General features: G+C 32.4%; 3 protein-coding genes across 8 annotated transcripts; 1 reads left to right on the top strand and 2 right to left on the bottom strand.

The window, feature by feature from the left end:
* Nucleotides 1-220: 220 nt before the first annotated feature.
* Nucleotides 221-7,065, bottom strand: Nmd3 (60S ribosomal export protein NMD3). Of its 3 annotated transcripts, none has more exons than XM_011057093.2 (12): nt 6,960-7,065; nt 6,636-6,697; nt 3,971-4,105; nt 3,752-3,902; nt 2,932-3,066; nt 2,719-2,827; nt 2,422-2,572; nt 2,213-2,355; nt 1,989-2,140; nt 1,383-1,498; nt 711-893; nt 221-635 (listed from the first exon to the last, which is right to left on the bottom strand). In XM_011057093.2, the coding sequence occupies exons 2-12, from the start codon at nt 6,680-6,682 to the stop codon at nt 464-466; spliced, it is 1,494 nt and encodes a 497-aa protein (XP_011055395.1). In that variant the 5' UTR covers nt 6,683-6,697; nt 6,960-7,065; the 3' UTR covers nt 221-463. The 3 variants fall into 3 exon arrangements, with proteins under 3 accessions (XP_011055395.1, XP_087269623.1, XP_087269624.1); XM_087413497.1 differs by having other exon boundaries at nt 6,636-6,713; nt 6,960-6,974; XM_087413498.1 differs by lacking the exon at nt 6,960-7,065 and adding an exon at nt 4,624-4,772 and having other exon boundaries at nt 6,636-6,676.
* A 146-nt stretch (nt 7,066-7,211) lies between these two features.
* Chchd3 (Coiled-coil-helix-coiled-coil-helix domain containing 3) lies at nt 7,212-8,828 on the top strand. The gene is made up of 3 exons (XM_011057092.2): nt 7,212-7,390; nt 7,463-7,921; nt 8,360-8,828. Exons 2-3 carry the CDS (start codon nt 7,525-7,527, stop codon nt 8,533-8,535), a joined length of 573 nt encoding a protein of 190 aa, XP_011055394.2. The 5' UTR covers nt 7,212-7,390; nt 7,463-7,524; the 3' UTR covers nt 8,536-8,828.
* A 649-nt stretch (nt 8,829-9,477) lies between these two features.
* Nucleotides 9,478-12,235, bottom strand: LOC105146680 (B-cell receptor-associated protein 31). Of its 4 annotated transcripts, none has more exons than XM_087413512.1 (4): nt 11,942-12,093; nt 11,663-11,782; nt 10,474-10,781; nt 9,478-10,269 (listed from the first exon to the last, which is right to left on the bottom strand). In XM_087413512.1, exons 3-4 carry the CDS (start codon nt 10,745-10,747, stop codon nt 9,839-9,841), a joined length of 705 nt encoding a protein of 234 aa, XP_087269638.1. In that variant the 5' UTR covers nt 10,748-10,781; nt 11,663-11,782; nt 11,942-12,093; the 3' UTR covers nt 9,478-9,838. The 4 variants fall into 4 exon arrangements, with proteins under 4 accessions (XP_087269638.1, XP_087269637.1, XP_087269639.1 ...); XM_087413511.1 differs by having other exon boundaries at nt 11,663-11,787; XM_087413513.1 differs by lacking the exons at nt 11,663-11,782; nt 11,942-12,093 and adding an exon at nt 12,100-12,235.
* Nucleotides 12,236-15,221: the final 2,986 nt, after the last annotated feature.

A 15,221-nucleotide genomic window follows, 5' to 3' on the forward strand; every position in this document is an offset into this window, starting at 1 on the left:
TTAATGATTAATGGATGAACAATTAATTTCATTAACTTATTCATACAATATGAATTTAAATTATAATAATAATTTTAAATACATAATATCGTGACGAATAACTTGCGTTTTGGCTGTATGCTCCTTCTTTAATTATAGTTTATAAGTATTAAGCCATTATTTACTTCTATATTTAATTTCATTAAAATGTAATAGAACTGTAAAAATCACATCAACTTAGTTTCATTTTTTTTATATTTTTATTGATTCATAAAATATATCAGCAAGACAATAAATTGAATTATTATTTTAGATACATAAAAATATACTATTGGGATTTCGTAACAATCTTTCTGTATATCATATTTATATCAATTTACACGTGTTATAATGTGTTTACAGAAGATCGTGAGTACATTTCTCAGGTATATGTGCAAAATTATTTTTTACAATTATGTACTCTTATTCAAAAACTTTAGGTATTTCAATCTTCGATTACAAGATCATCCAGCATTTCCTCGAGAGTAATCTGCGGAATGCTCGGGTCTATTTCGCTAGTGTCAACAGGAATGTGCTTCTGAACGTCTCTAAATATATTGATGTTCTGTCTCATTTCCGGATCTTCTTCTAGCTCATCAAGGAATTCATTATATTCACTGCAAAATGCAATTGATATTGTAAGACAATTTGCAGTACAAATTTGTAGACTTTTACATCGGTTTTCAACATACTTATTTTCTGTACTCATACTGGTTACTTCGTCAGTAATGTGTTTCAACTTCCATACTCGTGCCTTACGACGAGCTGCCTTGTTATGGCCGTAAAACTTCTTTACCAATATGATATCGGGTATTGAATCTTCACTTAATTTATCAAAATTGGTGTCATTAATATTACTATCTTTCAGAGCATAGCTGTAATAAATGTAATGAATTTAAAATAAATTATCAATGGAATATTGTACTATTCTTTTAGTAGAACATCTTTCAATTGCTTATATAAGATGTTGAAGGAAGAAATTTGCATCTCATTCTATTCTTTTTAATAAGGCCATATTAAATTTCTTAGCCAATGCAATTTATTGGTTTAATTTAAATATTATCGATTCATTTGTAGTTTTGAAGGGAAACAAAAGTTCTTTTCCAATATCTTTTAAACAATTGAATGCTCTGCTAAAAGGATATAATATCGCACTGTAGTAGTTGTTATTCAAACATGTATGACCATGTTTTTATTCCCATGTCTTTATTCCCATAAAGATAAAATCTGTATTAAAAACAGATGATAAACCTATTATTATAAAAACAAGTAGTAGGTGTTCAGATGTGTTTTCAAACGTTTATGTTATTTTTAATTCTCCTACATTACATACAATAAATTTACTGTAAATTACATAAACTTACCCGAATACTGAATCACCTGGTTTAAGTATATGGCCTAAATGTGTACGTGTGTGAGTTGGATTATCATTTATCCCCAATTCAGATGCTTTCACTAGCCATACGTCCGCGATGATGTGCTTAAAAATTAGTTATTAAAATTCAAATTATCAAAAACGTAAAAAGGCTAAGGAACCAAGCTTGTTGTTCGTGCTATACAATATTTATAAGTTCATTGCAGAATAACTATAAATACATACATTGCGGAACAATTATAAATACATACAAACATTTTGATCTTTTTACATCAGATAGGTCATCATCAATGTGATTAAATTATCGCTACCGGTTTACATTTCAAAATTTTCGTATAAAGACCGAGATATTAAGACTCTTGTACTCCGAACGCAAACATAGTATGCAAACTAGTTTTGTATAGCACGAACAATAAGTTTGGTTCCTTAGCTTTTTCTACGTTTTGATAATTCGAATTTTATTCGTTGGTATTCGAATTTAATTCCTTTACATTGTATTTAATTTAAAATTTAATTCTTAAAAATTTTTATCTTGAATGAATTACATATTAAATTTCTTATATTGTCGAAATATTTTATACAGGAAAAAACTTACTTTATTAGAAATAGTTCCTTGTCCTGGAAAAATTTTTCTATCTTTGTATTTTATTGGTTCAATATCCATCACGATGTACTCTGTTAATTGTTTTGGGTCGCATATACTATTGAAGTTATTTCTCCAGTAGACAGTCGAACTAACTTCAGCAACTGAATGAAACATATCACTGATAACATTAAATAAGTGTTAAGATTAATAATTAATGTTACACCATAGCTTACTTTGTCCCGATAAAAAGTCTATAAGATGTACAGCATTTGTAATTCGATATACCAAACAAATAGGATTAATGCCACCTAATTGCTGAGCCAACTTCCGTGATAGGCAAACTACGCTATCTTTGGAGAGCGGAACAATTTCAACGCTGTAAATGATGCGATAAAGACATTACAATCTAAATACGTCGCAAATGTATGCTGTGTATATTTACCAAAATGTAAACTTGTAATTGTATAAATTACTGTGACAATCATGTGAAATTAATCTCTTCGAATGTTGATACTGGCATGGCATGACCGTCATTAAAAAATCAACCATTTTTCTAGCTGCGGCCTCATTTGCATAGTAAAAGTCCAAACCCTCTGTAAAGTTAGAACATTTTTATGTATCTGTTATTCACTTAATCCAAAATTTTTACGGTACACTGGAAACTCTTTACAGCACACCGGTTAAAAAACCTTGTATCAATAGTATAATATAAAAAAATTCCGTAAAACGCAATATTTACCATGAATAGGTTTTATGCCCAGTGTGTGCTCATGTGCTTTATGTTTCAATATCAATTGCTCTAAGTAATAAAAAGTTTTCTTATTTGTTGCTCTCTGCCGGACTTGCACCTATAAAACAATATGAAATACATTAAAAAAGCTACATAATTGTGTATAATTGTTCGACATATTTGAATTTCTTTTAGATTCTTTTTGCAACCATGAAAACTTACGCATGCACGCCAGTAATCTTTAGCTTCCGTACGGTGACAATCTTCGCACAATTGATGATTCACGATGTATTCGACTACAAATACTTGCTCCAAGACTGTTCCACCAATTACTTCTGCATGAACAGTTAGTTTTACCTAAAAGAAATATGACATATGATATAAAATGGAAATAGAATTTAACATTTAAAAGTAAGTTAATTAATGTAGACAATGATTGTATAATTACTGTTTATAATTAATATTTACAGGGACAGTGAGACGTAAATATTATAATATATTCCACTTTCTTCTTCATCTTAATCTTTTTAATATTCCTTATATATATTTAACTAACATACATATTGATATAATTTATACTTCTGAAAATAAGTTTCCAGAAAACATTTTTTAATAAATTAAGCACTATGTTTTTAATTATGAACAAATTAAAACGAAAAATTAATTAGGCCACATATAAACTAATAAAGTTAAAAGGCTGTAAATTTAAACAAATATTAGACACATTTTAATGTGTAATATATAATAATTTATTATTTATATGTTTTACTTGCACAGTTTTTATTTAAAAAATCATGAATATATAGAAAACATTTTTCCTTAGAAAAAAAAAAACATTTTGTTGTATATAAATAATAAAACATTTTATAAAAATATAAAACATAAAATTCAATATGACGGATAAATTCCTTAATCTCATCAGCCGATTTTCACCTAATATTGCAAATATTAATCCATCAAGTTTTAAATCTATTTGTGTTTTCATTGTCAGTATTACACGTAACTCCAGCAACTTTGCTTGTATCATCTACATAGAACTTACTTTCAATCTTTTAGAATGTGGCTCTGTCCATATAAAACCGGCGTCTACTAGTTTCACACGGTTCAATCCCTTTAACTTTTTCAAGCACAATGACAAAAGTTCCCTGGATTCCAGAGCAGCGTGAATCCATTCGGAAGGTGGCTGAAGATATCTGTTACATACATTAACTTAATCGAGTTAATACGTAACCAAGATTTGAAACCTTTTTAAAAATCATACCTCTCACAACCCTTGCAAAATTGTATAGTCGCTTGTTTAGGGATACCTTCTGTAATATCAACATGGGTTCGTAGACATCCAACGCACATGTTGGCGGGATTCGGCTCAATAAGGGTCCCACATTCGCAACAGAGACTACGAAAGAAAAAGTCATATTTATTCGATTGCAAGATTAATTTTTATTTTTTGTGTATATATATATATATATATATATATATATATAAACCAAAAGATAGAAATTAACTAATCATAGTTGATAAGAAGAATAATAGACTACAATTGGTCAATTTCTCAATCTTTTGATTTCTAATTCATTACTTATGGCTTATTATAGAATCTTCAATAGTAAAAGCTTGTCAATAAATCAGTTATGGTATTACATACAAAATTCTTTATACTTCAAAAGCAGTTCAGTTTTTTACTTATGTTTACTAAAGTTTTTTACTCTACTATTACTATATTGTATATTATACTATATATTTATTATATAAATGCTGAAGATTTTTTTGTAAAGTATGTGTACACACACACACACACACACACACACACACACACACACATCACACACACACACACACACACAGAGGGTTTGCCAAAAGTCTGGATATACCCAAATATCTCATAAACGATGCATTAAAAAAAATATATCTTACAAAAGTTCTAAGGCTTAAAAAGACGCATTCAATGATAGTAGTTATTTGACCTAGGATGAAGTTGTCAAGATCAACATAAATTTTTTAAATGGAATCCCTCCTTTTTCATTACATGTTCTTGTAGTTTATCTCGAGAGCTTTCCAAAACACTACAATTAAGTTCATTTTCATTAAATACTTTGCGAGTTATAAGACTTGAAAGTTACAGTACCGCCGACATTAGCATTACGTAAGATGTTTAACCGACGGCTAAAACCTTTTGAATGTTGTTCAGAATTATAACATTGTTCTGAATAATCATTTGTTAAGATCAAGGTTACTGGAGATTGTTTCTCTTATTTTCATTTTTGCACTAAAAATTCATTTTTATGTAAAATACTCCACACCTAAATTTAATAAAAATACACTTATTCGATATTTTCATTTAAAATGAAAGAATCTGGCAAAAAAAAATTAAGTGAATTAAGTTATTAAGCGTTAAAGTTGGAGACTTTAGAGATTATCTATCATCCCGATTCGATACAGCCCTATGTATATGTTCTGTTCACTGCTTTAAAAACACAAATTCATTGCTTTAAAAACACAAATTCATTGTTTTAAAAACACAAATTCATTGCTTTACAAATGCGAATTCTTTACATTAGCAGTGAATTTATGTTTTTAAAGCAGTAAATGTTTTTAAAGTATGAGTGAATTTGTGTAATTAATGCAGAACATATACATAGAGCTGTATCGAATGATAAATATCTTAATCTCTAAACTATAATAGTAATAAGTAATCAATAAATTTAAAAAACAGAAAGACAAAGGGTTACAAGCTTAAAATAATCGTTATAAAATAAAAATTTTTAAATCGTTAATAAATAAAACATATCATCTAGTTAAAAGGAATGTTGTAATCGAAAATATTCCTCATAATAGTGTATGTAGATTATAGACATAACTTGTTTCTTCTATTACGTGTCAATATAATAAAATAAAAACGTCGTCTATTCTTAGGCAATACGATGAGATTAAAATAGTCATTACTCTAAGACGCTCAAAAACAATACTGTTACAGAGACAATAAGAAACAAGTTATGTTTGTCTATAATCTATATATACTATTATGAAAAATACATGGTTTTCGATTACAACATTCCTGTAACATTTATTCTAAATTGAGCGAGTTTGATTATTAATAATACAATCAAAAATGAACTTTGATTTTTGTATGTCTTAACTATGTAATATTTCTACTGTTTTTCTTTACATTGATAATGATCCAACAGGGATCGAAACGTTTGTTTTGTTTTGTTTGTTAGCAAATTAAAGTTTATATTTTAACTAGATGATATGTTTTATTTATTAACGGTTTAAAAATTTTTATTTTATAATGATTGTTTTAGACTCGTAGCCCTTTGTTTTTCTATTTTTTAATCTCTAAAATCTCCAACTTTAATGCTTAATAACTCGATTCGACGAGGCCGACCGCTGTGGTTTTTTTTTGCCAGATTCTTTCGTGTTGAATGAAAACACATCGAAGTATATTTTTATTAATATTTGAGATGGGGGGAAGAGGGGAGTTATTCTAAATAATTACATCATAAATAATTAAATCATTTATTTTCTTCTCATAAAACTTTGAAAATTTTTTTTAGAATTTTTTATCAACTTTTTAGTACTGCATTTTCTTATTTTTACTAACATGAGAAAATACGGTATTAAAAAATTCTGAAAAAATTCTCAGAACTTTATAAGAAGAAAATTAATGATTTTTGTCTTTTGCAGTTTTTCTGTAAAGTTGATAGTAATTGAGTAAAAAATTATTTAAGACTAATATTTGGCAATTTTTAGTAATTAATATCTTGTTAACTATTGCGAAAATTGCAAAAGACTTTCCATAAAGAACTTTCCGTCTCAGTTTAGTCCGCTCCATCTGCACAAAAACGATTGGCCAAAACTTACGGGATACCCTGTATATTTGTATAAAATAAATATCTTAAAGGATAACATTTTGTACATATACATACATCATTCCTTTCTTTGCATCCTCAGAGGTTTGTTGAATGTACTCCATTTTGTGTACTTGTCACTGAAAAAAAAAAAAACTGAAAATTTTATAAAATATGCTTCATGTACTCTTCTCCTCGTGGATGCCTGTCTTTTTAATCCCCCAATTAAACTTGAAAGGCGAAGAGAGTATTTTCACACCAGATTGTATTCTAGATATAAAAATTCGAATCCTTCAACAAATGCCAATTTACAACGCTTGAATAAAAATCTCTCTGTCTGTGATTATTTACAATTCTATCTCCAAAAATCCTATAGAATTAACTGACAAAATCTTAAGATACCTTCGCTCCTCTAACCTCGTTCATCTAAAAACCTAACCTAAAAATCGCAATGCGCCATGAAATAAAATGATGAAAAGAAAGTTTCTTCTCTTCTCCAATATTCTTCTTCTTTTGGAAGGCCCTCTGGAGTGTATTCCAAAAACTCGACTCTGTCAGCTTATAGAACCAAAAAATCGTGGACATTACCGACGGGATTGTGGATATTTACTACGTAGTTCAATGTCAATATTTTGTGGACATAGAGGCGCTTCAAAATAAGGTAACAACTAAATCCCACATCTCATTCCCGCGGCGGGTATGGCCGTTCGCTTCTCGCTTTCAAGGCTTCTGTCTGGTTTGAAATTATGATTTATGTAATTTGACTTTGATGAGGCGAAAAATTGGGAAAAGCAGCTGTTCGTCGGACTAGGACGTCGGATAAAGCTCGCCACGTAAAAGACATTGGATAGCGACATTGACGCAGCGACATGAAACATGAAATCGGCGTTAATCGTTTGTTGCAGACGAGCGAGATCACGAGGTATTTCGCGGAGGGTTGCAGAAATTAGAAATCAGAATCCCGAGGATGGGCTCCGGCCAGAGTGCCCGCAAGTTGACCATCTCGAACGAGGAGGAAGTCGGGGTGATCAAGGTGTCAAACGCGATCGTACAGCGTCTCGCTCAGGGGGAGAGATCAAAGTCGCACAAGCCACTGCCGGATGAGAAACCTGCCGCACCGATCCAAGACCCGGTGAATCCCCCTGACACCAGTGAAGCGACAACTGGGCAGCCAGTGTATTATCCAGAATTGACGGTGTCCGCTCTTCAAATACAGCAGCAAATGGAAGAGGAACTGAATCGGCAGAATCAGTACTGGCAGAGGCGTCTACAAACTATTGAAGATAGTTACCAAAAGATTAATCGCGTTTTAGAGGAAGAATACAAAAAGGCAGCTAACGAGTCCTCTGTTGCTAAGTCTGAGGGTGAGTTTAGATTTATTTCTTTACAACACCTTTTGATTTATTCTCTAATTTGATCTCCAATCATGTATATCGAGTCTTTGCTTCTGCTGAGAAATCATAGTTGAATGAAGAAAAATAATAGACTATGATTAGTCAGCTACTTAAGACTTAAAACTTATAGGTAATAGTTTACTGCAGAAAGTATATTCAACAAGCCATATGATATTCAATTATGAAACAGCCTAAGATGTTTAGATTTTAGATGTTAATGCATAGATAAAATTAATTTCTGGATAATTTACTACTTTTGATTACTAAATAAAAAAATTATACTAATGTATACAATACTTTAGTTCAAGATAAAACTAAACGAAACTTTATACAATGTGATAAATAAGTAAGCAATGTCATAAATAAGTTTATAATTTAATATAAATATATATATACATATTGTTACAGGACAAACAATTGCAAATATCCAGAATGTAGTGCAACCGTGTTTAGAGAACAGTAACAAAGTTCTGAAGTGTTTCCAGGACCATCCCAAAGAGACTCTGAAATGTTCAGATTTGGTGGAAGAGTTTTCAAATTGTGTCTGGAAGGTGCATACATGCATGATCGAAACGCGTTCGTAATATATTCTATTTGCGCATTTCTTGGATCATAACATCTTCAAAACAGGACATTTAGTTGACAGATAAATTGTATATCAAATTGTAATGCCTAAAATGCTTGTCTCAGCAGAATTGTTGCTGATGAAAAATAGTATAAAGCAAAGAGTACATGAGGAGAAATGTAAAAAATAAATGAATATATATTGTGATTTATAACAAAATGAGATGATTGTTACAAGATAAATATACAATATTTATAGAATACATATAGAATGTACAAGATAAATATTGTTGAGCATTAAACAAAAAGTAAATTTCTTTCATTAATATTTATCCAAATTTAATCAGCAATAGAGTTTCATAATGCCATGTGGCACAATTTTTGTTTACTAGAATAACGATTTGGTAATTATGCAGGAAAGTGTATGAAGACTAACCTGAACAACTCATTTTGAGGTTCTATATATATATGTATAGTTCTATTTATAGATCAAAAATATATACAGTATAACCCAGAGTGCACGACCCAAATAAAGGCCTACAGCAGCATAGCATTTATATAATATGTATCTATAGTATATATAATTTTATATAAATTGATAAATATAAAACGAGAAAACGTTGCAAATGCAAGTCATTGGAAGTACATTTGTGATATATTTTCTAAAACATGTATGTAAAATATATATATATATATATATTCTATTTATACATTATAATACTTGCCGAATGTATATAGCGTGCAGTAATCAATTATTTTCGTGCAGTATAAAATGATATCTGATGATGACACATATGCCATCAAGAGACCTGTTCTTTTTAGCTGAACTTCTTATCTCATATTTCATCTTTTTTTTTTCTTTTACGTATGAGAAGAAAAAAGAAAAGATAAACTATGCAAATTCAGCCAAAAAGAACAGACTCAAATTTATACCACTCCTCCAAAAAGAAATACAAAGCAACTATAACGAAAACTTTAATTTATGAAATTCTTAGAATTACATTATCAATTATCTCTAAAAAATTAAACGGTAATATATTAAGAATTAAGAGGGTTGTAAGCCTTGTGCACAAGCAGTGCACAAAATTGGAAAGAGGATGTACAATATATTCCGAGGCACATTACACCACCACACAATAATTAATAATATTTGCGTACTTCTTAACGAAAGTATATATAAATGTGTTTTAATATCAAGTGAGTGTGATTCTTGTTTAAATTCGTAATACAAATTATAATATAACATAACAAAATTTTAGTATTCACGAGCAAATGATTGTTTAAAAAAACGAAGAAAAAGAAAAACGAGTAAATCTTAATTATTTAATCGGTTTTCTTATCGCCATTCGATTGCGTAAGTTTCGTATATTCCTTAGTCAAACGATCGTATTCCTTCGTGAGTGATTCCGCCTGCGATTTTATTGCTTCTTTATCCTTCTTTTCTTTAGTCAAATTACTCTCGAGCTCCTGATTCTTCGCTTGCAACTCTTTAATTTGAGTTTTCAATTCCGAGACAGCTTTGTCATGTGCCTCGTTGGAATCATTCTGCGCACTTTCCCCAATTGTTCTCTGGGACAACAAGCTCCTGGCTGTGGTCGTCGCCGACTGAGCCTGCCGCATGGCTGCCTCGTTTTGGGCGAGTAAAGAAGCTTGAGTAGATATCAGGATGACAAGACGACGTATCACTAAGCTCAGAAATAGCGCAAAACCGGATATGTAGAAATTCCTCTGTGCGCGAAACAATCTCATATTTTCTGGAAAGAGTGTATTAATGTAAGCAGAATAGTGACATAATTTGTGGCGCGCGCGTAATCAGGAGTTACAAGAATACGAAATTTTCAGTAATATACAAAAAAGAATGTTGTGAAATACAAAAGTGTCAAGGATGTATTTCAAGATTTAAAAAATCACCTCTTAAAAATTTTCAGAATACATAAAAATCACTGTGTATAATCTACCTTGCATTTCAACATTTAACTGATGATGATGGTCTGTGTGATCTAAGCTCGTGGAGTATTTCCGCATTTCTCGTATGGCGTCCAGCAGAAAGAGAACCAGAACACCCAGCAAGACCACAAAATAAATAGAAGCCTGATTATTTAAGCTTTGCAAAAAGCGAGACTTGAAGAACTTTTGCCATCTAGTCGGCGAGGCTACCGGAAGCACCAGGAGGAGGACGATCGCAACCTCAATATAGAGGAAACCAGCTATGAGCGTCCACTGCAAACTCATGTTTGCCTCTTATTCTACCCCTACGTTTAGATACCTAAAAAAAATTATAGAATATACATGTCAATGTAATTTTCATATCTCAACATCTTGAAAATGTATAGAAATCAAGTATTTATTGGAATTCCTTCTTGCCAACTGTTGGAATCTCATCTTTTTCTGATAAATAAAACACTGTGCTTAGCATCTATAAAATGCCTGTGCAACAGGATACTTTAATCTCAATTCTATTCATAAAAAGGCATAAGGTAGAGATAGCTCTAACATAGATTAACTTTAATCTTGATTTAACTTACTATCTTCTTCCAATGTTTAAGAACTAGAATAGTTTTTTACCAATATAGATTAAACTTTCATGTCGGTTCAACTTATTTTTCTCTTCCTATATTTTTAAGAATTGAAAAATAGTTTTAAAAGTCGTTTTTTTTTAAATTGTGGAAAGAAAATTGAATGATTTTCTTCACGAAAAGAAGCAAATATGCAGATTTAAAATTACAGCTAATCTACATTGATAGAATGGTCACCTCTTCTTTTTCTACTTCTAAGAATTAGAAAAAGATGGAAAATAAATTGAATTGACATTAAATTTAATCTGCACTAGTAGAAACGAGCATTAGCTGAATTTCTTGCACTATTTTTTTCTTTTCTAAAGTAGAGAAAAAAGAAAAATAAACTGCAAGTTCAACTGGGGGAAAAAAAAAACAGGCTGATAATTTACATTTCGTACTGCGACGCAATTATTAAATTAACATCTCGAGGAATGCATGCAAAGAAAATTGACAGGATGATACGTGATTTTGAATCGGATCATGATCAATCATGACGCAACATTATTGTGATGAAATGACACGATTCATGAAATGACAGGATTCATGGAAATGTCGTCGATCGACCTGCTGACCACTTTCAAAGTCGCACCTGTCACGTTTCGGGTAAGTACTTGGTAGACACGATCCGTTCGCAAAAATAAAGTACGTCTTCAGGTAAAACGAAGCTCAACAATTCGGAGATTGGAGTCGTCGGCTCTCTGGCACGCCTCTAAACTTAACACATACATATGAAGATCTGATATATTTTGGAATAGCCATTTAACGAATGAATCCTCGACGTATTTATAAGCTAGCGATTCGTTTGCCCGGGTGACCGCCGGTGAATTTTACTTGTCAGTGAAATTCACCAGGATTTTTAATTCCTTACGTGGTTCCCCCTGTGAAGACGAATGTAACGGCAAGAAGATTGAAACGTCGTCGGCCTCCGATGATTTATATGTGACGTGCAAAGTACATACGAGTAGACTGTAGACTCAAAGTGCGAACGTCTCGTCAGTCGTCGGTAGTTTTATAAATAAACCGTACCTCGTGACGTCACCCAGACTCCTCACAAAATATATAATTTTCTACATCGCTTCATTCGCATCTCTGTTCTCTTTGTTTCTTTTCCTCTTTCAGTATCCCTCTTCTCTTTCTGTCACGACATGCACGACATCGACAAATGCTTTAAAGCGTTTTTGGATTGGTCAATTTGTAAAATTCTTTCGTCTGATTGGTTTGGTTCCATCAAATGCTTTAAAGCACTTTTAGAGTTTCACGCGTGATGCGCATGATGCATCATTTATCCTTGTTGTTCATCGAATGTTAAACAAGAATAAATGATATATTGTATTATGGGCCAGTCCCACCAACTCCGATTAACTCAATCGATTGAATTGGTCAGTTCGAGAATTCTTCTTTTCCGTAAAATGGAAGAAAAGTAAAGTACAATAAAAGGAACAGAGAATAGAGAATAAGAATTTCAACTTATCAGAAATCATGTATTGTGGAATACACAGTTTCTGATAGGTTGAAATTCTTATTCTTTGTTCTCTGTTCTCTGTTCCCTGTTCCTTTTATTGTGCGGAGTCCTTAAAGCAACCGATGAAATACTATTAGGGTGAAATCACACGATGCGGAATAAGACTGCGGAATAGAGAATGCGTCATTAAAGCAATCAATCAGTGCTATCTAATCACTTCAATATTCACAAGAACGCGAACTCCCGTAATGTCTACTGCACACTGGACACGATAAGCGATGAGCGATGAGTGATATCCAATGAGAACTTTGCTTTATCTTATATGATACACAAAGCAAAGCTCGCATAAGAATGTCGGTCTTTAATTGACACGGAGCGCTTATGATTGGTTCCGCTCCTATTCCGCGTTACGTTATTCCTCTGCATAGGAAGATACCCTTAGGGCGCATTCACACTTTGACGGAAAAGCGGAAAACGGAAGAGTAGCAACCGCGTTAGTAGTCGACAATTTCGGCTTTTTGTACTACTTACTATCAGCGCGAATTCTAATTGGCCACTGCTTTTCCGCTTTCTATTTTTCCGTCAAGGTGTGAACGCGCCCTTACAATTACAACCACTTATAACTACGCTTATGCTATTGTAGAATAGGCTTTACAACTACAATCATTTAAGATATATCCACATAAATTTGCATAGCCACATAATAAACGTATGCATAAAACAAATTTTCCAATCATATTTCTCTCATAAAGACGTAAAATATGATTGGATAATTTTCATTATGAATATGTTTATGTAGTGATGCAAGTTGTGTGGATATACCCTCAAGCGGGGAACACAGATTCTTGCATAACGCATAGAATGATAAGAGTGTTTATGCTATTTCACTGCATGGGTAAGCAGTGAAGATATAAAAAAATCAATCAATCAGAGTCTTTTATTTCATGGAAATGAAGGAAATAAAGAATTTTGATTGGTTCATATCCATTAACGTCAACCAATAGCGAAGCATTTTCTAATCCAAGTTGGTGCAAACCCGGTCGGGCCGAAAATTCTGTTAGGATCTGAGCACAAGAACTTAGAGACCGTGTTTCTAAGAGACGGCAATAAATCTTACGTCTACAACTTAAGTTTCTAAGTAAGTATTACGACAATTCTTGTGCTCACACCCTTAGTTTGCAAGCATCTCTCTCTCTCTCTCTCTCTCTCTCTCTCTCTCTCTCTCTCTCTCTCTCTCTAAATCTCCGCCGTCTCTGTCTATAAATATCGCATCAGGGAAACAGGCTGCCAACTGTGAAACGCTAAACATGAGGCGAATAATTGTTTTCTACAGAAAGCGAAACATAAAGTGTGTTAAACAAGGAAAGATTCAGTACCAATTTCACAACGTGAAACAGGCAGGTATTCATAGTCGATTCTTGCATATAAGACTATCTTAAGTACAATCTTAAGATGTCATAAATAATACAATCCGAGGACTGTACATTCATCTGAAGACATTATTTAAGACTGTTTTAAAATAAAAATGAACTATGAATATCGCCTTATGTTTAGCGTTTCACAGTTGGCAGCCTTTTTTCCTGACGCGAAATTCATAGACAGAGGCTTAGTTTCCACCGAGGATTTAAATCGAAAGAATGTAAGAACCAATCAACTACAGTTGAGTATTCTCCTGTTACAATCGAACAATAGGGGAATGCTCGAGTTGGTTCTTAGGGTGAAATCACACGGTGCGGAAGAACGCTGATTGGTTGCTTCTATGACGCATTCTCTATTCTGCAGTCGTTTTCCGCACCGTGTGATTTCACCTTTAGGGAGCTCCGCACAATAAAAGGAACAGGGAACAGAGAACAGAGAATAAGAATTTCAACCTACCAGAAATCATGTATTGTGGAAACAGTTTCCATAGAAACATAAGTTGAAAGATCCGATTTAAACGATTCGGTGGAAACTAGGCTAATGATTTTACACGAGTGGAATTCATTTATTCTTTTATTCTTACACTTTGGTATAAATCAATCATCTTGAAGAATTTTACAACAGTTGCAAAGCTGCTTTCCTTGCTGGGCTGCGTTCGACTGTATATGTCTTGAAATGAAGTGAAAATTATAAAAATGAACAAATTCACTAGAATATTCATAATTTAATTGGTCAATATCTAGTAATCATTGTTCACTTTTATAATTTTCATGTCATTTCCAAATACACAATCGAGTCCCTGAATCGTCGTCCGAATGTCATTTTATCCGTATTGTTAACTTATGTTAAGGCCATTCTATAATACATTGGTCGTATCGTAGACGTCGCAAGTCACAAGCATGTTGCTTCAGCCAATCCGATGCTCTAATTTTAAAGCGCTTCCGACGCTACGATACGACCGATGTAGAATGACCTTTAAACAAAGATAAAAGAAATATTGTATCTGGATGCACCAAGAATACCCAGATAATAATTCTGAACGCAGCCATTAGGTCTGTTCGCGTTGCATGAAATCCCCAAATATTTTTGCACTTAAAATAAGACAAACATACACCCACTTGCCCTTGAAAAGAGAGAAAGCGAAGAATCTAAGTGCGGAAACAGTGCAAGCAACGCGACAGACCTAAATCTATATATTGGGTCATCTAAAAAGTATCCGCGGTTTTTTGTCACTAGATGTGTGTTGATGGTCATATATCTAGTGACA

This window comes from Acromyrmex echinatior, chromosome 14 (assembly GCF_024713525.1).
Source record: "Acromyrmex echinatior isolate Ae372 chromosome 14, ASM2471352v2, whole genome shotgun sequence".
Lineage (NCBI taxonomy): Eukaryota > Metazoa > Arthropoda > Insecta > Hymenoptera > Formicidae > Acromyrmex > Acromyrmex echinatior.

What these genes read in the sequence shown, in the direction of transcription:
- LOC105146680 (XM_087413513.1), bottom strand. Translation starts at nt 10,747, where the DNA reads ATGAGTTTGCAGTGGACGCTCATAGCTGGTTTCCTCTATATTGAGGTT. An exon ending in GTTAAATGTTGAAATGCAAG is followed by an intron (nt 10,270 to 10,473) that starts GTAGATTATACA and finishes CACTCTTTCCAG; the next exon opens with AAAATATGAGATTGTTTCGC.
- Chchd3 (XM_011057092.2), top strand. Translation starts at nt 7,525, where the DNA reads ATGGGCTCCGGCCAGAGTGCCCGCAAGTTGACCATCTCGAACGAGGAG. An exon ending in CTCTGTTGCTAAGTCTGAGG is followed by an intron (nt 7,922 to 8,359) that starts GTGAGTTTAGAT and finishes ATATTGTTACAG; the next exon opens with GACAAACAATTGCAAATATC.
- Nmd3 (XM_011057093.2), bottom strand. Translation starts at nt 6,682, where the DNA reads ATGGAGTACATTCAACAAACCTCTGAGGATGCAAAGAAAGGAATGAT. An exon ending in TTTTGCAAGGGTTGTGAGAG is followed by an intron (nt 3,903 to 3,970) that starts GTATGATTTTTA and finishes TGTATGTAACAG; the next exon opens with ATATCTTCAGCCACCTTCCG. An exon ending in CACATTCTAAAAGATTGAAA is followed by an intron (nt 3,067 to 3,751) that starts GTAAGTTCTATG and finishes TATTTCTTTTAG; the next exon opens with GTAAAACTAACTGTTCATGC.